Raw genomic sequence first — 21365 nt, 5'->3', positions numbered from 1 at the left:
CGGGGCCGGGGGCGCGGGGCCGGGGCCGCCGCGGGGACGCCGCCGGCCCCGGGCCTCTGGGCTCTTACTTGGGGGGTGGGGGTGGCCTTTCCGCTGGGGTTGTGAGGGCCGTGCCTCCCCGCCTGGGTCCCCGGACGCGGGGGGCTGCGTGGGTGGTCCCGGCCTGAACCCAGAGCTGGTCCTTGAGGCGTCGGGCGGCGAGGGGACTTCTTGCTTGTGCCCCTGTAGCCCGGCTTCATCCGCCCAGCCCCGCCTGGATCGGTGGGATTGTTTCCAAAGGCTTCGCTGCTACAGAACAACCCTCCGGGCCAAACCCAAACCCCAGGCAGTTTCTGACCGACGATAAGTGGCCGCCGTGGCCGGGACAACAATGGCCCGCCGGTTCTTAGGGCCGAATTTGGTCCACCCGCGATTTCTGGGCCTCACGTTTATCGGCTGAAACTGAGGGGGTGAAAAGAAATGTTTTTCCCCTAGCTCTGATGCTTTTTGCTGTCATTAAAACATACTTCTGTTTATTTTAATCACTTACTGCTTGTTTCATCCGTGTAGCGGTGGACTGGAAGTGCTCGGCTTGCCGGCTGTGCTCTTGGATTAGGGACCTTAAGATTTTGAAAAATAATGTTTATACCGTTTTTCTGTTATGAATTTAGAATGTGTTCACTGCAGTCAGTCTGGAGCATCTGGACCCACAGACTCAAGTGAAAATCTTCCATGATCTCATCGCCAGGAGATAGTGACTGTTAGCATTTTAGTACATTTCTTCTAGTCCGTACACGCGTGTCTACTTTGGGTACACGTTATTTATGTTTGCTTAAAAAAACAAATTGGGTGTATGCTGTTCGCAGCCGTTTCAGTTTATCACAGATACGTTTCTTCAACGTGAGCTATTTTGTTCCAGGCCCGCAGTGTTTTCAGCGGGCCTCTGAGAACTTGTTTTGTTTTCCTCCTTACTCTGCCCTGGTGTCCTTATTTCTGGACAGCGAGTGGACTGCATGGCACCTGTACTGGAAATCTGAACAGAGACTCTGGGGGCCTTTGTCCAGCTCTCCCTCCAGCGTTTTGGGGGGCTGGGGGCTGTGACTGCAGGTCTGAGGGGCACTGAGGGGACCAGCGGCCCAGATTTGCCACTTCCTAGGCGTGTCATCCATGTTGGGCAACTTGCTGAACCTCTCTGTGCCTTATCACTGTCTGTAATGGGTGCGGGATGCATTAAAAAAAAGGCACGATGATGTTTAAAACGTCTGTCCCGAAGTAATTAAGTCAACACTTTTTATTATTCTCCATTTTCCCCCTGAATTTCCTTTAGAACTTGATGCTAAGTGGAACTGTGGGATGATGATGAAGGTTGCGCCTTCCTTCTGAAGATAAACCTGAGAGCTGTCACAGGGAGAGGCGCAGTCTGATGCGGGAAACTGCCCAGGTACACGACAAAACCGCTGAAGTTAAATCGGTCCAAATTGTACAGTGAAGGGCATAGGCTTCATTTGCTGAGAGGACGTGTGGTGCCAAATATAAAAGTTCAGAGAAGAACTTCTCCCTGAGGGGCCAACTTTCAAAACATTTGTTTAGAGTAAGGTTGGATCTCCCTTTTTTTTTTTTTTAAACCTTTTTAAAAAAAAAGGTTTGTTTATAGGGGCTCCTGGGTGGCTCAATTGGTTGAGTGTCCAACTTCAGCTTAGGTCATGATCTCACGGCTCGTGGGTTCCCAGCCCTAGGTGGGGCTTTGTGCTGACATCTCACAGCCTGGCACCTGCTTTGGATTCTGTGTCTCCCTCTCTCTCTGTCCCTCCCCGGCTCACACTCTGTCTCCCTCCCTCCCTCCCTCCCTCCCTCCCTCTCTCTCTCTCACTCTCTCTCTCTCAAATGAGAGAGACAGAGCACAAATAGGGGAGGAGCAGAGAAGGAGAGAGGGAGACCAATTCTGAGGCAGGCTTCAGACTCTGAGCTGTCAGTACAGAGCCTGACATGGGGCTCAATCCCATGAACCCTGAGATCATGACCTGAGCCAAAGTTGGAGGCTTAACTGAGCCACCCACTTGCCCCTCCTTTTTTTTTTTTTTTTTTAAAGATTTTATTTTATTTTATTTTATTTTATTTTATTTTATTTATTTATTTATTTATTTTTTTAATTTTTTTAACGTTTATTTATTTTTGAGACAGAGAGAGACAGAGCATGAACGGGGGAGGGTCAGAGAGAGGGAGACACAGAATCTGAAACAGGCTCCAGGCTCTGAGCTGTCAGCACAGAGCCCGACGCGGGGCTCGAACCCACGGACCGCGAGATCGTGACCTGAGCCGAAGTCGGCCGCTCAACCGACTGAACCACCCAGGCGCCCCAAAGATTTTATTTTTAAGTAATCTCTACACCCAGTCTTGGGCTCAAACTCACAACCCAAGATCAAGAGTCACATGCTCCACCAACTAGGCCAGCCAGGCACCTAACTCTGCATTTTTCTTAATGATAAACTTAAATATCATCGGAAATGTTTGATTTTTTATTTTTATATATTTATTTGTTTATTTATGTAAGTAGGCTTCATGCCCAGCATGGAGCCCAGCACAGGGCTTGAACTCACACCCAGAGAGCAAGGCGTGAGCTGAGATCAAGAGTTGGATGCTTAACCGACTGAGCAACCCAGGCGTCCCCATCAGAAATACTTTAAAACTACCACACTGATGGCTTGTCACACCCTGTTGAACTGAAATTCTCAACTCTGTTTTCTATAGTAAGTCTACATCATGTTGACTTAAGTTTTCCACTCTTGATAGGTTCTCACTGAAAGCAAGTAAACTTTCTTTGACAACAATTGTAAAGGAAATTTTAAAATCAAATTGTGAATTTGTGTTTAAAGAAATGATTTCAGTAAGAAACCTAGTTTCATTTGTCACAATGCCAGAAATTTTATTGTGTGAAATGAAGTGAAAGCGTAATGTGAAGCAAGTGACATTTGTTATAGGTATATTTTCTTGGTTTGTGGTGTGTGTGTTGATGTTTTTTGTTTTAGCCACACGGGGGTTTTTATATTTAAAAAAAATTTTTTTTTAATGTTTATTCATTTTTGAGAGAGAGAGAGAAACAGCGTGAGCCGGGGGAGGGGCAGAGAGAGATGAAGACACAGAATCTGAAGCAGGCTCCAGGCTCCCAGCTGTCAGCACAGATCCTGAGGCAGGGCTCAAACTCACGGACCGTGAGATCAGACCTGAGCCGAAGTCGGACGCGTAACTGACTGAGCCACCCAGGCCCCCTAAATTTTTTTAATGGTTAAATTTATTGACTTTTAAAAAAAATTTAAAACATTTTAAAAAAACGTTTATTTATTTTTTCTTGAAAGGGAACATTTTATTTGCATTTTCTAGGAAAAAAATAGGATCAAGAAATACCTTTGAAAAGATTAATACATCCCCCTGGAGACTAGAACAAAGAACTCTCAATTCAAGCTCTTTTATTTATGTAAGGATTGTCATTAAGAAAAAAGAAAGATGTACATATATCATTATCTACTCATCTATCTATATAGCTAGGTACAGAGAGGATACATTTACACACATTCTCTCTGTACCTAGGTATGTATTGGTTATACAGATACGTGCGTGTATACACCCACACACACACACTACTGTGTGTATCAAGTACTGTTTTAAGCACTTTGCAAATAATATCCGAGATGTATAGATTAAAATCACTAAGCCATAGTAATTTTATACTAATTATAATCTGTGAAGTTTGAAATATGCAAATAATGGTAGAAAATTATTTATAAAAGAGGTGTAATGTCATTTTGGTGCTTTTTTTTTAACACATCTTTTTTTTTTTTTTTTAATTTGTATCTGAATTAGTTAGCATATAGTGCAACAGTGATTTCAGGAGTAGATTCCTTAATGCTCCTTATCCATTTAGCCCATCCCCTCTCCCACAACCCCTCTAGTAAACCTCTGTTTGTTCTCCATATTTAAGAGTCTCTTATGTTTTGTCCCCCTCCCTATTTTTATATTATTTTTGCTTCCCATATGTTAATCTGTTCTGTGTCTTAAAGTCCTCATATGAGTGAAGTCATATGATATTTGTCTTTCTCTGACTAATTTCGCTTAGCATAGTACCTTCCAGTTCCATCCACATAGTTGCAAATGGCAAGATTTCATTCTTTTTTTTTTTTTTTCAACGTTTATTTATTTTTGGGACAGAGAGAGACGGAGCATGAATGGGGGAGGGGCAGAGAGAGAGGGAGACACAGAATCGGAAACAGGCTCCAGGCTCTGAGCCATCAGCCCAGAGCCCGACGCGGGGCTCGAACTCCCGGACCGCGAGATCGTGACCTGGCTGAAGTCGGACGCCCAACCGACTGCGCCACCCAGGCGCCCCAAGATTTCATTCTTTTTGATTGCCGAGTAATCCTCCATTGTCTATACATACCATATCTTCTTTATCCATCCATCGATATACATTTGGGCTCTTTCCGTACTTTAGCTATTATTGATAGTGCTGCTGTAAACATTGGGGTGCATGTGTCCCTTCGAAACAGCACACCTGTATTCCTTGGATAAATAACCTAGTACTGCAATTGCTCTGTCATAGGGTAGTTCTATTTTTAATTTCTTGAGGAACCTCCATACTGTTTTCCAGAGTGGCTGCACCAGTTTGCATTCCCACCACCAGTGCAAAAGAGATCCTCTTTCTCCGCATCCTTGCCAACATCCGTTGTTGCCTGAGTTGTTAATGTTAGCCATTCTGACAGGTGTAAGGTGGTATCTCATTGTGGTTTTGATTTGTATTTCCCTGATGATGAGTGATGTGGAGCATTTTTTCATGTGTCGGTTGGCCATCTGGATGTCTTCTTTGGAAAAGTGTCTATTTTTTGGGTGTTGAGTTTGATAAGTTCTTTATAGATTTTGGTCACTAACCCTTTATCTGATATGTCGTTTGCAAATATCTTTTCCATTCTGTTGGTTGCCTTTTAGTTTTGCTGATTATTTCCTTCGCTGTGCAGATGCTTTTTATTTTGATGAGGTCCCAATAGTTCATTTTTGCTTTTGTTTCCCTTGCCTCTGGAGATGTGTTGAGTAAGAAGTTGTTGCGGCCAAGGTCAAAGAAGTTTTTGCCTGATTTCTCCTTGAGGATTTTGATGGCTTCCTGTCTTACGTTTAGGTCTTTCATCCATTTTGAGTTTATTTTTGGGTATGGTGTAAGCAAGTGGTCCAGGTTCATTCTTCTGCATGTCGCTGTCCAGTTTTCCCAACACCATTTACTGAAGATGCTGTCTTTATTCCATTGGATATTCTTTCCTGCTTTGTCAAAGATTAGTTGGCCATACATTTGTGGGTCCATTTCTGGGTTCTCTATTCTGTTCCACTGATCTGAGTGTCTGCTCTTGTGCCAGTACCATACTGTCTTGATGATGACAGCGTTGTAATACAGCTTGAAGTCTGGGATTGTGATGCCTTCTGCTGTGGTTTTCTTGTTTCAAGATTGCTTTGGCTATTCGGGGTCTTTTCTGCTTCCATACAAATTTTAGGATTGTTTGTTGTAGCTCTGTGAAGAATGCTGGTGTTATTTTGATAGGAACTGCATTGAATATGTAGATTGCTTTGAGTAGTATTGACATTTAAACAATATTCTTCCTATCCAGGAGCATGGAATATTTTTCCATTTTTTTGTGTCTTCAATTTTTTTCATAAGCTTTCTGTAGTTTCCAGTGTGTAGATTTTTCACTGCTTTGGTTAGATTTATTCGTAGGTATTTTACGGTTTTTGGTGCAATTGTAAATAGGATCCATTCCTTGATTTCTCTTTCTGTTGCTTCGTTGTTGGTGTATAGGAATGGAACTAATTCCTGTGCATTATTTTTATATGCTGCCACTTTGCTGAAATTTTTTCTTAATGTTTATTTATTTTTAAGAGAGAGACCAAGTGTGAGTGGGGGAGGGGCAGAGAGAGAAGGAGACACAGAATCTGAAGCAGGCTCTAGGCTCTGAGCTGTCAGCACAGAATCCAACGTGAGGCTCAAACTCATGGACTGCGAGATCATGACCTGAGCCGAAGTTGGATGCTCAACTGACTGAGCCACCCAGTTTCCCCCCTCTCCCCCTTTTTAAAAAATTTCTTTTTAACGTGAAGTGCCCAACTCTTGATCTTAGCTCAAGTCTGGATCTCAGGGTTGTGAGTTAAAGCCCCGTGTTGGGCTCCATGCTGGATGTTGTTGTAGACTCTTTTTTTTTTTAATATGAAATTTATTGTCAAATTGGTTTCCATACAACACTCAGTGCTCATCCCAACAGGTGCCCTCCTCAGTACCCATCACCTACCCTCCCCTCCCTCCCACCCCCCATCAACCCTCAGATTGTTCTCAGTTTTTAAGAGTCTTTTATGGTTTGGCTCCCTCCCTCTCTAACTTTTTTCTTTCCCCTCCCCCATGGTCTTCTGTTAAGTTTCTCAGGATCCACGTAAGAGTGAAAACATAGGGTATCTGTCTTTCTCTGTATGGCTTATTTCCCTTAGCATAACACTTTCCAGTTTCATCCACGTTGCTACAAAAGGCCATATTTCATTCTTTCTCATTGCCACGTAGTATTCCACATAGACTCTTTTTTTTTTTTTTTTTATTTTTATTTTTTCAACGTTTATTTATTTTTGGGACAGAGAGAGACAGAGCATGAACAGGGGAGGGGCAGAGAGAGAGGGAGACACAGAATCGGAAACAGGCTCCAGGCTCTGAGCCATCAGCCCAGAGCCCGACGCGGGGCTCGAACTCCCGGACCGCGAGATCGTGACCTGGCTGAAGTCGGACGCTTAACCGACTGCGCCACCCAGGCGCCCCTGCGTAGACTCTTAAGTCTAAACTTCTTTCTTGGCCAGCAAGAAATCAGGTGCAGGATTAAAATGGGAGGGATGGCTAATGTTCGTGAAAAGACAAGAGCTCCGATTAAGGGTCCTTGCTCCGTTTTTATTAGGATCAGAAGGCTTACAAACATGGTGACGGACATGCACAAAGAGACAATGAAACTGTGGACATTAACTCACGGACGTGAGGGAAAGGGGTTCTTGAAGATATTCGGGTTTAGGGGTTTGGGTTGATAAAAAAACAAAATGCTGGCGACAGGTGGATGGGCAGATGTTAATGGCAGACATGAGGAGCTGTGTCTGTTTATCTTCGCCAGCCTAGGGGATAAGACATAGCGTGTAACCTCAGTGTTAACAAGGCACCTTTCTTTTGTTAATTAGCTCCCCTCTGGGCAGCTTCACCTGCAGTGCTCTAGCCCTATTTACCTAATTTGGTCCTTCCTTCCTATGAAAGCAGCTTTCTGCTATAGTACTGAATTGGGGGTGCTTTAGCCTTGAATACCTAATCTTGCTTACCTCATGTACCTTTGTATTGGGGGCCTTCCCCCACCCCCCGTTCTGGGGGCCTTTGCCCCCAGCCTACTCTATTCTGGGGGCCATAGCCCCCCTTCTCTATCCTTATTCGCCTAATCTTGTTTACCCGATCTTGGGTGTGAGCATCCTATGGCTTTGTAATTCTTTATGCCTTGTTAACCCATCAGTGCAGGCTCAGGGAGTTCCTAAGCTTATTCCCCACAGACATGAAGACTACTTGAATTCCTGGTTCCTAGCAAGAGGGGAAAAGATTTTAGGTGCAGTATGAATATACCAATAAAGTGCTTTATTCCTATGTTCACAGATCCTGGTTACCCACAAATGAGCCTGCTCATGTGATAGAAGAAAGGAGCTCCTGGAGCCAGGAACTTGTCAGTGTGAAAGACCCAGCCACCGCCTTACAGTGGAGCTTTGGGACAGAAACGGAAGAGGCTCAGCGTGGAGCAGGTCTCAGATGTGCAACTTGTCTGGCCTAGGCAACAGAAAATGACCATGTTACAGGTTAGTTGATTGTTTCTTTGTTATTTTCCAGGGGATTAGAAGAGGTATGTAAGTCTTCTAGTGAAAAAGAAAAGTGTAAGTAGTTCAGAAATCAGAGGAAGATAACCTTGGAGTTGAAGATCCAGGTTGGGACAAAACTGGAGCGGTTAGAATAACGTGGGCATCAGGGATGGCAGCTCCCTGCACAGTGGAAAATCCATGTGTAACTTTTGACTCCCAAAACTTAACTACTGCTAGCCTACTGTTGACCAGAAGCCTTACCGATAACAGGTGATTAACACGTACAGTATTTTGTATGTGTATGATATACTATCTTGTATGATAAAGCTAGAGAAAAGAAAATGTTAAGAAAATCATAAGAGAACATACATTTATAGTACTATACTGTATTTATTGAAAAAATCTGCATATAAATGGACCTGCACAGTTCAAACCCATGATGTCCAAAGATCAACTTTATTTAACTATAGGGCTTTCAGAAGGTCTTGAGATTTGAATTTTAATGAGCCATAGTGTCCTGCATAATTAATGAATTTGAGGTACAAACTTGGTTCTCAAATTTTTAGCAGTTTTAATAAAGAAATTAGAACATTTCTACGAGTTGCACTATCCTAGAAAAACGTAAACTAATTCTTCATAGAGAGTAAATATTTTTCATTCTTTGATGAAGTTTTGAACAAATAATACCGTGTGAGTGATGTCCTCAGAGAAATATAGTAAATACATGGGTCTTATGGTAATTTTTCATAGTTTTCTGGAGTGTGACCCAGGGAGAAAATGCCAGAACAGAACTTAGTAATCATAATTTCTCTCTTTAAATGTGGAGCAGAATTGACATACAGAAAAGTACATAAAATGTAAAAGTACAAAGTAATGAATTATTATCAACTGAACGAATACCCATGAACCCACCATTCAGGTCAAGGAACAGAACATTCCAGCCCAGGTGAGGCCTTCCATGTGCCTCTGCCAATCACAACTTCTCCCTCTTAACAGAGGGAACCAGGACCCTGACTTTGTAACCATTTCCTTGCTCTTTATGGTTTTACTCCAAAGTATCCGTCCCTAAACACTGTAGTTTCATGTTGTCTGCTGCAGTATGTACTAATTCGTGTTTGTTTCTTTCAACATTTTGTTTGTGAGATTCAGTGCAGTTGGAATCTTCTCTCCAGTTAAGGCAGCTTCTCCGTATCACCAAATCCAGTCGGTGGTCACATTTCTAGTTGTCTCGTAAAATTTACAAGTCACTTGCAGTTTGTTTGCATCAGAATCCAGGAAAGTTCATACAGTGTAATTGGTTCATCTGTCTCTTAAGTCTTCTTAACCTATTGGCTCTTTTTTTTTCTAGCCCCATTCTTGATTGAAGAGGCCAGGGCATTTATTCTGTGGATCTCCCACTGTCTGGGTTTTGCTCCTTGCATCCCCACAGTGTGCCAGTGTGTTCTGTGTTTCCTGTAAATAGGCAGATTTAGAGTTGTGCTGGCTAGTACCCAAGCCACTGGCCACACAACGTTTAAATTTAAAACCACTAAATCCAGCCCTTCAGTCACACTAGCCACATTTCAGGTACTTAGTAGCCATGAATTAACGCAGATAAAAGCATATCTTCATCATTACAGATTTGATTTGGAGGCTTGATCAGACTTAGGTGTGACTTTTTGGGTAAGAGTGTTTCAGAGGTGGTGGTATGTATTCCAGGAGGTGACTCCTGTCTGCTTGCCCGTTTTGTCACGTCAGCAGCTTTATGATTGTTGCCTTGATGGACTGTTTCATTAGGGGCCACAGAATGATACTCTGCTTCTAAGCACTTCTTTGTTTCTTAAATGAAGTTATTGCTCTATCACATGATAAAATATGTCAAGGATCAGCTTGTACACTTTCTGTCCCAGATCTGTAATTAGTCATTTCCACAGTACGTGGCGTTTGAAATTTTATGGTATATAAAATTTTAAAAATTTTCTTGCCGAAACGTGGAAATATAGTAGGTTTTTACATACTGACTTTGCATTCAGGAACTTCTTAAGCCTGTTTGTTTATTTTTAAAGTTTATTTATTTATTTTGAGAGAGAGAAAGAGAGACAGTACCAGTGGGAGAGAAACGGGTAGAAAGGGAGATAGAGAATCCCAAACAGGCTCTGTACCTGTCAGTACAGAGCCTGATGTGGGGCTTGAACTCACTAACTGTGAGATCATGACCTGAGCAGAGATCAGGAGTTGGACTCTTAATCCCTTGAGCCACTTAGGCTCCCTTAAACCTTTTTATTAATTCTAATAATTTTCTTTAGATTTTATTAGATTTTCCATGTTAACAAAAATATCAGCAATATTTTTTTTTCTTAGTAAAAAATAAATTGTAAATTCCTAGTTTGCCAGGACTTTTTTTTTAATTTATTATTTTTTTAATATTTATTTATTTTTGAGAGAGAGAGAGAGAGAGACAGAGCATGAGTGGGGGAGGAGCAGAGAGAGAGGGAGATGCAGAATCTGAAACAGGCTCCAGTCTCTGAACTGTCAGCACAGAGCCCGATGTGGGTCTCAAACTCACAAACCATGAGATCATGACCTGAGCCGAAGCCGGATGCTCAACCGACTGAGCCACCCAGGTGCCCCAGGACTTTTTTTTTTTTTTTTTTTTTAAGTAAGCTATATACCGAATGTGGGGCCTGAAGTCAACGACCCTTTTAGATCAGGAGTCGGACAGTCCTCCTACTAAGCCAGCCAGGCGCCCCTGCTAAGACGTTTTGTAGCAAATGTTGATTACTTTTCAGTTTTTGGTATGTTTTACTCTTTTCTCGTCTGCTTGTTCTTTTTCATATTTTTGTATTCCTTCCTTATGAAATCCAGTCCTTCTATATGAAAATTTAAACGAGCATTTTAGCAATTTTGTTCAGTTTTTTTCTGTTGTTTGTAGTTCTTGTGTACATTCTCTTAATTTGCAAATATTCTTTATCTGCATCTATTGAAGTGATTACATATCTTTTCTTAATCTGTTAAAGTAGTGAATATATATATTCCTTTTAATGTTAAATGCAGCTTGAATTTTGAATTTCTCGGATAAACTCCAACTGAGTCCTTTTTTTTTCTTTCCCCCCAGTGCAAAAAGGTGATTTTCTGAAAGCACAGGGATAGGACCCATGGGCAGGAAATGCTGCCTGCCCCAGGACTGTGAGGAGAGACTGATTATATACCCAGGAGTAACTCTGACTTAGCCTTAAATTTTTTTTTTTTTTTTAAGTTTATTTATTTATTTTGAGAGAGAGGGTGAGCAGGAGAGGGGTAGAGAGAATCCTAAGCAGGCTCCACCCTCACAAGTGTGAGATCACGATCTGAGCCGAAATGAAGAGCTGGACACTCAACCGACTGAGCCACCCAGGTGCCCCTCCAGCTCAGTCTTGCTATATTTTCTTCTTTACATATTGCTCAGTATAGTTGTCATTTAGGATTTTCACATCAATGTTTATGTGTAAACTGGCCTTTGCTTTTCCTTTCTTGCAATATCCTTACTGAGTTTTGTTATCAAGGTGATGCTTGTATCAAAGTGTAGGGTTGTGTTCTTGCTTCTGTGTTTGGTAATTGTTTAGTAAAACAGGAATTATTTCTTCATTAAATGTTTACAGAATTAACTGGTAAAGCTGTTTCTTTGTGAGAAGATTTTAACTCATAAAACCAATATTTTCCACATGACTAATGCTTGATGTTATAAAATCTTCAATGGGAAAATTATCCACTGAAAGATCAAGATAAAACGTTAGATTTTAATGTAACAATATGAGAAGCTCATTAATTGATAAAGGTGGAGGTTGTACACTGCAGCTCATCTTTTTTTAAAAAATTTTTTTACATTGGGGCGCCTGGGTGGCTCAGTCGGTTGGGCGTCCGACTTCAGCCAGGTCACGATCTCGCGGTCCGGGAGTTCGAGCCCCGCGTCGGGCTCTGGGCTGATGGCTCAGAGCCTGGAGCCTGTTTCTGATTCTGTGTCTCCCTCTCTCTCTGCCCTTCCCCCGTTCATGCTCTGTCTCTCTCTGTCCCAAAAATAAATAAACGTTGAAAAAAAAAAAATTAAAAAAAAAATTTTTTTTTACATTTATTCATTTTTGAGAGATGAGAACATGAGTGGGGGAGGGGCAGAGAGAGAGGGAGACACAGAATCCGAAGCAGGCTCCGGGCTCCCAGCTGTCAGCACAGAGCTCGACACGGGGCTCGGACTTACGAACCGTGAGATCATGACCCGAGCCTGAGTCAGATGCTTAAGCCACTGAGCCACTCAGGCGCCCCTGTTGTAGCTCATTTTTAAGAGACTACAAGTTGATTAGTTTTGGTGTGGTGTCAAAGAATATCCACAGTTAACTACTTATCATCGTTTGTAGGATTTCTTAAATTTTCTTCATATGCAGTCATACTATGCACGACAGCGTTACATCTTCTTTTCAGTATTTGTGCTTTTTCCTTGCATTTTATTGTACTGGCCAGGACCTCCTGGACAACGTGGGTTAGAAGTGTCATTGCCTCCCTGCTCTCGGCCGGCATTGCTTTCTGTCTGGTGCATTCCAGCATTCGTTTCTGGCACCATCTGGAGTTAGTACAGACTACAGGTTAAGGACACCCAACAAGACTGCTCTCATTTCAGTTGCCAGCTGTAAATCTCCCAAGCCACCTGTACTTGTGACCAACTGGCTACAAATTTGGGGGGTTCCCATGACCCCTTCATGTTTGCTGGAACAAGTCACAGAACTTAGGGAAATGTTATACTTACAATTACAGTTTTCTTATCAACAACACAAACTGGAACCAGCCAAATGAAGAGACACATAGGATGGGGTCTGGGAGGGTTGTGGTTGCAGAAATTCTGTGCCCTCTCCCTGTGGAATCAGGGCACATCACGTTTCTGGCACGTTTTTGTGTTCACCACCTAGGAAGCTAACCTCACGTTCCAATGTCCAGAATTTTTATGGAGTTTTTATCACGTAGGTATGGTCATGTAGGTTGGTTGAATCAGTGGCTGTATGATTGAGCTCAGCCTTCTCCCCTTCCTGGAGGTTGTGCTGATACCACCTGACTCAAAGCCTCAACTGTTTAATCAGATGGTTGATCTTTCCAGCCAGTGCCCATCCGGAAGACTAGGAGCCCACCGTGAGTCACCTTTTTTGTGAGAAGCATAAACTCAGGAGGGGCCCCCATGAATAATAAAAGCATTTCTGTCACTGGGGAAAGAGCAAGGCTCTGTCCCAGGAATCTGACACAGAGGCCAGACAAATTATACAGCCGTTTGCCATTAGCTACCTGTGCTGTCTAAATTTAAATTGGTTAAAAATAGGGGCTCTTGGGTGCCTTAGTCAAGCATCTAACTCCTGATTTTGGCTCAGGTCATAATCTCAGAGTGGTGAGATCGAGCCCTGCGTAGTTGGATTCTGGGCTGGGCATGGAGACTGCTTAACATTCTCTCTCCCTCTGCTCCTACCCCCCTTGCACACACTCTCTTGAGTGCTCTGTCTCTGAAAAAATAAAAAGCTGAGGGGTGCCTTGGTGGCTCAGTCGGTTAAGTGTTTGACTTTGGCTCAGGTCATGATCTCATCGTTCTTGAGTTCGAGCCCCATGTCGGGCTGTCTGCTGTCAGTACAGAGCCCTCTTCACTTTAGATCCTTTGTCTTAAAAATAAACACATATTAAAAATAAATAAAAGTAAATATAAGTTGGTTAAAAATAAGTAAAACTAAAAAGTCCTTTCCTAGTCACCTTTGAAGTATTCAGTAGATGTTTGTGGCTAACGGCTACCTTGTTGGATGGTGCAGATAGAGGATATTTAAGTCATCACAAAACATTCTTTTAGATAATGCTATTCCAGTCCTCAGGGAGCAAATATTCCTTATTTTGCCGTTAAGTGTGATGTTAGCTGTAGATATTGGTAGGTTATGATTATTAGGTTTGTTCAATTCTTAGTTTGTTTGACAGTATTTTACAATGAACAGATTTTTATTATATGCCTTTTCCACGTCTGTTGAAATAATGTTTTTTTTTTTTTTTCCCATATTCTGTTAATAAGTTTTATGGATTTCTGAATGCTAACCCTGTCTTGCACTGCTGAAGGAAACCTTATTTGGTCAACTCACATTATGCTTTGTTTATATATGGTTTTTTGTTAGGAATTTTGTTTCTGTTAATTTCCCTGTGATGTTCACTCCTTTTGTGTTCTTGTTTGGTTTGGTCTGCTGGCCTTATACAGTGAGTTGAGAAGTTTACACTCTTGCTCTGGTCTCTGGAGGAATTTCTGTGAAGTCACTTTATTCCTTAAATGGTTGGAAGAATTCACCTCTGAAGCCTTATAATTTGGAGGTTTCTTTGAAGGAAGGTTTTGGGGGATGGGGTCAGTCTTTTTAACATTTAACTAATACAGATTTTTATTTCATATTGTGTAATTTTTGAGTGCACTGTTTGAATATCTGTTTCATCTAAGTTGTCAAATACATTAACATAAATTTACTAATTTTGTTATCTTTTTTAACAGCTTTTTTGAACTATGACCTCAGTAGGATCTACCCAATTTAAGTATATACTGGGGTGATTTTTTTGGTAATTTTATGTTGTGTTACTGTCCTTACCCTCCAGTTTTAGAGGGTTTGTTTCATCCCAGGAGAATTTTGTCATTTTGCAGTCAATTCCTATTTCCATCCATAGCTAAGGAAACCACCAATTTGTTTCCTCTCTATATAGGGTTTCCTTTTGGACATTTCATATCAATGGATTTATATAATGTGTATTCTTTTGTGTCTAGCTTCTTTGTATTAGCATAGGTTTTTGAAGTCCGTCAACATTTTAGCATACGTCAGAAATTCATTCTTTTTATTGTGGACTAGTGTTCCCTTAAATGGATATACCTCTCTTTGTCTCTTTACTACTTAATGGGCATGTGGATTATTTACCCTTGATGGGCATGTGGATTATTTATTTGCCCCTCGCAGTGGTTATAAGTGCTGCTCACAGGAGCAGCCATATACAAGTTTTACATGAACACGTTTTCATTTCTCTGGAGTATATACCTAAGAGTGTAATTGCTGGGTTGTATGGTCAAATTATATTTATGTTTTAAGAAACTGCCACAGTCCATCGTGTCAGACCACTTTGTATTTCTAGCAGTGTTGAGTTCTAGTTTCTCCACATCCTTTCCAATACTTATCATCTGTCTTTTTATCATTATGGTGAGTGTGAAGTGGTGTTTCATTATGGTTTTAATTTCCTTCATAACTAATGATGTTGGTCATTGTTTCATGTGCTTATTAGCCGTTCCTGTATCTTCTTTGATAAAATATATTAAAATATTCTACCTACTTTTAATTTTTATTTATTTTTATTTTTTAATATCTTTTTTTAATGTTTTTAATGCTCATTTATTTTTGAGAGAGAGAGAGAGAGAGAGAGACAGAGCACGAGAAGGGGAGGGGCAGAGAGAGAGGGAGACACAGAATCCAAAGCAGGCTCCAGTCTCCGAGCTGTCAGCAAAGAGCCCGACGTGGGGCTAGAACCCAGGAACCGTGAGATCATGATCCGAGCCGAAGTTGGATGCCCAACCAACTGAGCCACCCAGGTGCCCCTATTTTTTAATATCTTTTTATTTTTATTTATTTATTTATTTTTAAATTTTTTTTTTTTAACGTTTATTTATTTTTGAGACAGAGAGAGACAAAGCATGAACGGGGGAGGGTCAGGGAGAGGGAGACACAGAATCTGAAGCAGGCTCCAGGATCTGAGCTGTCAGCACAGAGCCCGACGTGGGGCTCGAACTCACGGACCGCGAGATCATGACCTGAGCCAAAGTCGGCTGCTTAACCGACTGAGCCACCCAGGCGCCCCATTTTAATATCTTTTTAAAGTAAGCTCTACGTCCATGCAGGACTTGAACTGCTAACCCCGAGATCAAGAGTCACCTGAGCCAGCCAGGTGCCCCTACCTACTTTTTAACTTTTCTTAAAATTTTAATTTAGTTTTTTTATTGAGTTCTAAGAGGTTTTTCTTATAAGTTCTGAGTCAAGTTTTTTTTTTCAACATGAGTAGGATTTGCAAATAATTTTTTCCTGATTGTGGTTTGCCTTTTCATTTTTCAGTTGTGTAGTTTGAAGTGCAACAGTTTTATATCTTGTTATTTGGATAGGAATGTGGAAACCTTACACTGTCTAGGTGTTGTGACACTCTGTCTGCTGTGTTTATGTTACACCTTTGCATATTGAAAATCCATCAGAAGATAATACAATACTACGATTTTTGCATCCAGTGGTCAAACATACTTCAAGGAACGAAGAGGAGGGGCACTTGGGTGGTTTAGTTGGTTAAGTGTCTGACTGTTGACTTTGGCTTAGGTTGTGATCTCATGGTTCATGGGTTCAAGTGTGGAGCCTGCTTGGAATTCTCTCTCTGCCCCTACCCCACTCTTGTGCATGAGCTCTCTCTCAAAATAAATAAATAAACATTAAAAAAAAAGGGGGGGAGCATCTGAGTAGCTCAGTCAGTTAAGCGTCCCGACACAAGCTCGGGTCATGATCTCACAGTTCGTGGGTTCGAGCCCCACGTCGGGCTCTGTGCTGACCGCTCAGAGGCTGGAGCCTGCTTCGGATTCTGTGTCTCCCTCTCTGTCTGCCCCTCCCCCACTCATGCTCTGTCTCTGTCTGTCTCTCTTAAAAATAAGTGAACAGTAAAGAAAGGAAGGGAGGGAGGAAGGAAGACAACGACAAAGAACGTAAGAGGAGAAGATTGTGTTGTATTTGCATGGATATTTGCCATCCCTGTTTTTAATTCTTTTTTTTTTTTTTTTAATTTTTTTTTTTTCAACGTTTATTTATTTTTGGGACAGAGAGAGACAGAGCATGAACGGGGGAGGGGCAGAGAGAGAGGGAGACACAGAATCGGAAACAGGCTCCAGGCTCTGAGCCATCAGCCCAGAGCCCGACGCGGGGCTCGAACTCACGGACCGCGAGATTGTGACCTGGCTGAAGTTGGACGCTTAACCGACTGCGCCACCCAGGCGCCCCCCTGTTCTTAATTCTTGAGCCTGGAGTTGCCTGCTGGTACTGCTTCTGGCGGAAGGCCTCGCATCTGTCAGCCCTTTGCCAGCAGCTCTGCTGCCCTGGATTCTCTTAGTTTTTCTTCATAAGAGAAAATGCCCTCACTTCACAATTATTCTGGTGAATAAGCTGGTTACAAAATCCTCTGTTAACAGGTTTTTCTTTTCAGCACTTTTAAAGTGTTTTCCTTTTCTGGCCTCTGCTTTTTAATAGGAAATTTACAGTCATTTGAATTGCTGTTCTCTGTAAGTGAGGTGACTGTTTCCTTGTCTGTATTCTGTAGCAGTTTGATTATGATGTGTTTGGTGGTGGCTTTCTTTTTTTCGCGTCAGACACGTAATGTGCCGACGTCGTAACAAGGTTTAAGGGTGGCACATGTCACACAGTGGCGTGAACGCTCACTTATCACACTTATGAACTACAAAAGCTCGGTGGTGGCTTTCTTTATGTTATCATCCAGTTGGGGGATCACTGAGTTTCCTGTTGACTTATGCCTTTTGCCCCATTTCAGGAGCATTTGGCCATCATTTCTGTTTTCCACCATGTTCTTGCTTTTTTTCCTTCTGGAACTCCTCTGACATGCATTTGGTGACAGTGTCCTGAGCCCTGAGTGTCTGAGCTCTTTTTTAAGTTTTTTTTTTTTTTCCCTCAGTTGCTCAAAATGGGTACTTTTTTTTTTTTTTTTAAACGTTTATTTATTTTTGGGACAGAGAGAGACAGAGCATGAACGGGGGAGGGGCAAAGAGAGAGGGAGACTCAGAATCGGAAACAGGCTCCAGGCTCTGAGCCATCAGCCCAGAGCCCGACGCGGGGCTCGAACTCACGGACCGTGAAATCGTGACCTGGCTGAAGTCGGACGCTTAACCGACTGCGCCACCCAGGCGCCCCCAAAATGGGTACTTTTATTGACTGTCTTCAGGTTCACCAGCTCTTCTCAGACTGTATGATGTGCTGCTTAGAGTCAGGTTTCTTATTTTCTGATGCTATTATGGATTATTTAGAGTGCATGTTTTCTGATCATCTCAGGTAACTTTGGGATGGGAATCCATCTCTTTAAAAATTTTTTTTCTTAATGTTTATTTTTGAGAGAGAGAGGGGCGCCTGGGTGGCGCAGTCGGTTAAGCGTCCGACTTCAGCCAGGTCACGATCTCGCGGTCCGTGAGTTCGAGCCCCGCGTCGGGCTCTGGGCTGATGGCTCGGAGCCTGGAGCCTGTTTCCGATTCTGTGTCTCCCTCTCTCTCTGCCCCTCCCCCGTTCATGCTCTGTCTCTCTCTGTCGCAAAAATAAATAAATGTTGAAAAAAAAATTAAAAAAAAAAAAAAAAAAGAGAGAGAGAGAGATCATGAGCAGAGGAGGGGCAGAGAGAGAGGGAGACACAATCTGAAGCAGGCTCCAGGCTCTGAGCTGTCAGCACAGAGCCTGACGTGGGACTTGAGCCACAAACTGCAAGATCATGACCTGAGCCGAAGTTGGATGCTCAACAAACTGAGCCACCTGGGCACTCCGAGATGGAAATCCATCTTGACCTAAATCCAGAAACCTTTTTTTTTTTTTTTTTTTTTTTTCAACGTTTATTTTTATTTTTGGGGGGACAGAGAGAGACAGAGCATGAACGGGGGAGAGGCAGAGAGACAGGGAGACACAGAATCGGAAACAGGCTCCAGGCTCCGAGCCATCAGCCCAGAGCCTGACGTGGGGCTCGAACTCACAGACCACGAGATCGTGACCTGGCTGAAGTTGGACGCTTAACCGACTGCGCCACCCAGGCGCCCCCCAGAAACCTTTCTAAAACCTAGATTTGGTTATATCTCTCCCATCTCATGGAATCATGGCTAGCTGTTGGCAACGAGAAAGTGTCTATCTCTGTTAACCAGTCTGCCCCCCCACCCCCCATGTGGCCTTTTAATCTAATTACTACTTTGTACCTGTGTTCTTATCTACCTGAACTGTTTGTATCTCCTCAACTCTCCTGGTTTTGGGGTTTCATTGGAGCTGTTGGCTCCCAGAATGCCTTTGCACCTCCTTTTTTTGTGGAAAGCATTGCTAATTTCTTAAAACTCACCTCAGGCTTTACCTCTTGCAGAGAGCCCGAGTTGACACCGAAATTGAAGCTGTCCTTGCTTTGACCCATGTGGTGCCTCAGCTACAGCAGCTTATTTTATGAATAGGCGTATATATTTGTAGCCTCTACGAGACTATGCAGTTTTTTAGGGTATTGTGTTATTACCTTTTTTTGGGTACCAGCTCTCCGGTGGCAGATTTGAGGTTCAGTAAATATTTTGTTGGTGGTTCAGAAGATTTTTGAATTTTTATTTATTTATTTTTTTAATTTGATTTTTTGGGGGGGGGGGGCAGAGAAAGAGTATGTGTGTGACCAGAAGAGGGACAGAGGGAGAGAGAATCCTAAGCAGACTCCAGGCTCAGCATGGAGCCTGACATTTGATTTCACGACCCTGGGATCATGACTTGAGCCAAAGTCAAGAGTCACACCCTCGACCGGCTGAGCCATTCATACGCCCCCTGTTGAGATTTAAACTCCCGAATCCCATTTCTAATGTATATATGGAAGGGTGGAAGAGTGCATCATTGTGTTTTATTACAGAAATACCATGCAAAGGACACAGGCATTCTCCATAACTTGCTGTGATGAGAAAAATGTGCTTACACTCCAATTCTTTCCCATCTCTCAGAGTGATAATTGCTTCAGATTCACCAGGGTTATGCTTTTACAGGAAGCATTCTCATTTGAGGATTTATCTGTGGACTTCACCCAGAAGGAGTGGCAACTCCTGGACCCCAGTCAGAAGGACTTATACAAGGATGTCATGCTGGAGAACTACAGCAGCCTAGTTTCGCTGGGTAAGAAGAACTTCCTGGAGGACCTCAGACTATGCCTAATACCTTACTTGTTTAGTTGCTGAGAGCTGTGGGGGTTCTGAATTTTTTAATGGTTTTGAACCTGAATTCAGGAGATTAAAAGTTCTGTGCCCTGTGACACTAGGGAAAACATCTGGACCTGACCTTCCAATTAGGAAGGCTTATTTTCTTTATGTGTCCTCCGAAACTTACCGCATTCATGGGGGGTTGGCACCTAATGCAAGGAAATGGCTATGTTCCACTTGCTTCTTCTGTGTTGACTTACTTACAGAGCAGTTTTGTATAGCAGGTACAATTCTGCTCCTTTTAAGTCACTTTCCCAAGGATTGACAGCTAGTCATTGAAAGGGCCTGGATTTGAACCCAGGCTGATGGGCTCGGGAGCCTCTGAAGCATGTAATGGTTTTGTATTTGGATTACAGAAGTGAACAATCTTAGAACCATCAGCCACCAGGGAGACCCCTGCTGTTGAGAATTATTTAGTCTGTTCATACACAGATGGGTACTTCACTGGGCCGGTGTGATGCCAAACCTTTCTGTTTCTTCGGTGGCCCTGAAGCCCAAGCAGTCAGGGTCAAGGCTTTTGTGTTTTCCCCTGAACAGGGTATGAAGTTATGAAACCTGATGTCATCTTCAAGCTGGAGCAAGGAGAAGAGCCATGGGTGGGAGATGGAGAAGTTCCAAGTGCAGACTGCTCAGGTGGGTGTGAGAACCAGCCAGAAATTCAGTCTCAGTTGGTCACTGGGTTGATGACATCTCTGAAATGTGCTTTTGAGAGCTCTTTCCACAATCTCTGGCCCCGTGGTGGGTTTCAGAACACCTGATGTGAGCCACTTTGTGTCTTTAGGTGTGGCTTTCTTGCTTCCAGCTTGTTTAGGCCATGAACTACTCCCTGTCTGCCAAGTCTGGAACTTTGGCTTCTTTCATATTCTCACATGTTTAATCTTCTGTCCTCTGCTCACCTACAGTTAGACACGTCTGCTTGTACAGTTAAGAGGTTTCTTTCTCGCCTCAGTGGGGTGTCTGATGCCCAGAGAAGTACCCCGTGGGCCCACTGCACTCCATTCAGCCTCTGTACAACTGAGAACAGTTGCTCGTTCCTCCCAAACAATTGGTCCTTTTTCTCCCTTTTTAAAATTAGGTTCTGTTGTACTTTTCCTGTAGATTAGATACCACGGAGTACATTGAATGGTCTCTCTCTTATTTAAGTTTTTTTGCCCTTTGGAAGTTATCTTTTTAACTTAACTCCTCAACGCACACTTAAAACTAGGCCCATGATGTCCCTTAGGGACATCTGAATTATCCAAATAATTGGATTTGGAATTTACTTCACTTACTGAATTATCCAAATTTCTACATAGGTGTAGAATCTAACCTTCTTTGATAAGTTCAGGCTCCCTCGAAATCACCCCCTGAGATACATACCTGAGTGGCACTGCGGTGGGAGGAAGGGCGTTGATGTGGGGGTGGGGAGGGAATGGCAGTGCATGTGATGGAAGGGTGCTCACCTGTGGCGGCTGCCTGGACCCCCCCGAGGGACCAGGAAGCCAGTCACCTGCTAACGCCCAGT

General features: G+C 42.8%; 1 protein-coding gene and 1 non-coding gene across 5 annotated transcripts in view; one reads left to right on the top strand and one right to left on the bottom strand.

Annotated features, from left to right (window-relative positions):
• ZNF84 (zinc finger protein 84) overlaps window positions 1-21365 on the top strand; it is a 63465-nt gene that overhangs the window by 32107 nt on the left and 9993 nt on the right. The window contains exons 1-6 of one of the 4 annotated variants that reach the window (XM_040464140.1): window positions 120-739; window positions 1307-1420; window positions 2534-2726; window positions 7673-7869; window positions 19652-19778; window positions 20399-20494. In XM_040464140.1, coding sequence (XP_040320074.1) covers window positions 7855-7869; window positions 19652-19778; window positions 20399-20494 — 238 coding nt within the window. In that variant the 5' untranslated portion in view covers window positions 120-739; window positions 1307-1420; window positions 2534-2726; window positions 7673-7854. Of the gene's footprint in view, window positions 1-119; window positions 1421-2530; window positions 2727-7672; window positions 7870-19651; window positions 19779-20398; window positions 20495-21365 lie in introns of those variants that run through there. The other 3 variants (XM_040464142.1, XM_040464141.1, XM_040464143.1) reach the window with 3 other exon arrangements.
• On the bottom strand, window positions 17246-17348 carry LOC121022763 (small nucleolar RNA U13). Its single transcript, XR_005787101.1, has one exon. It is a non-coding gene; the product is annotated as a small nucleolar RNA U13 (small nucleolar RNA).

This window comes from Herpailurus yagouaroundi, unplaced genomic scaffold (assembly GCF_014898765.1).
Source record: "Herpailurus yagouaroundi ecotype Mexico unplaced genomic scaffold, PumYag 437, whole genome shotgun sequence".
NCBI lineage: Eukaryota > Metazoa > Chordata > Mammalia > Carnivora > Felidae > Herpailurus > Herpailurus yagouaroundi.
Note: the sequence above shows the minus strand (reverse complement) of the source record. Positions and strands in the feature narration are given on the sequence as shown.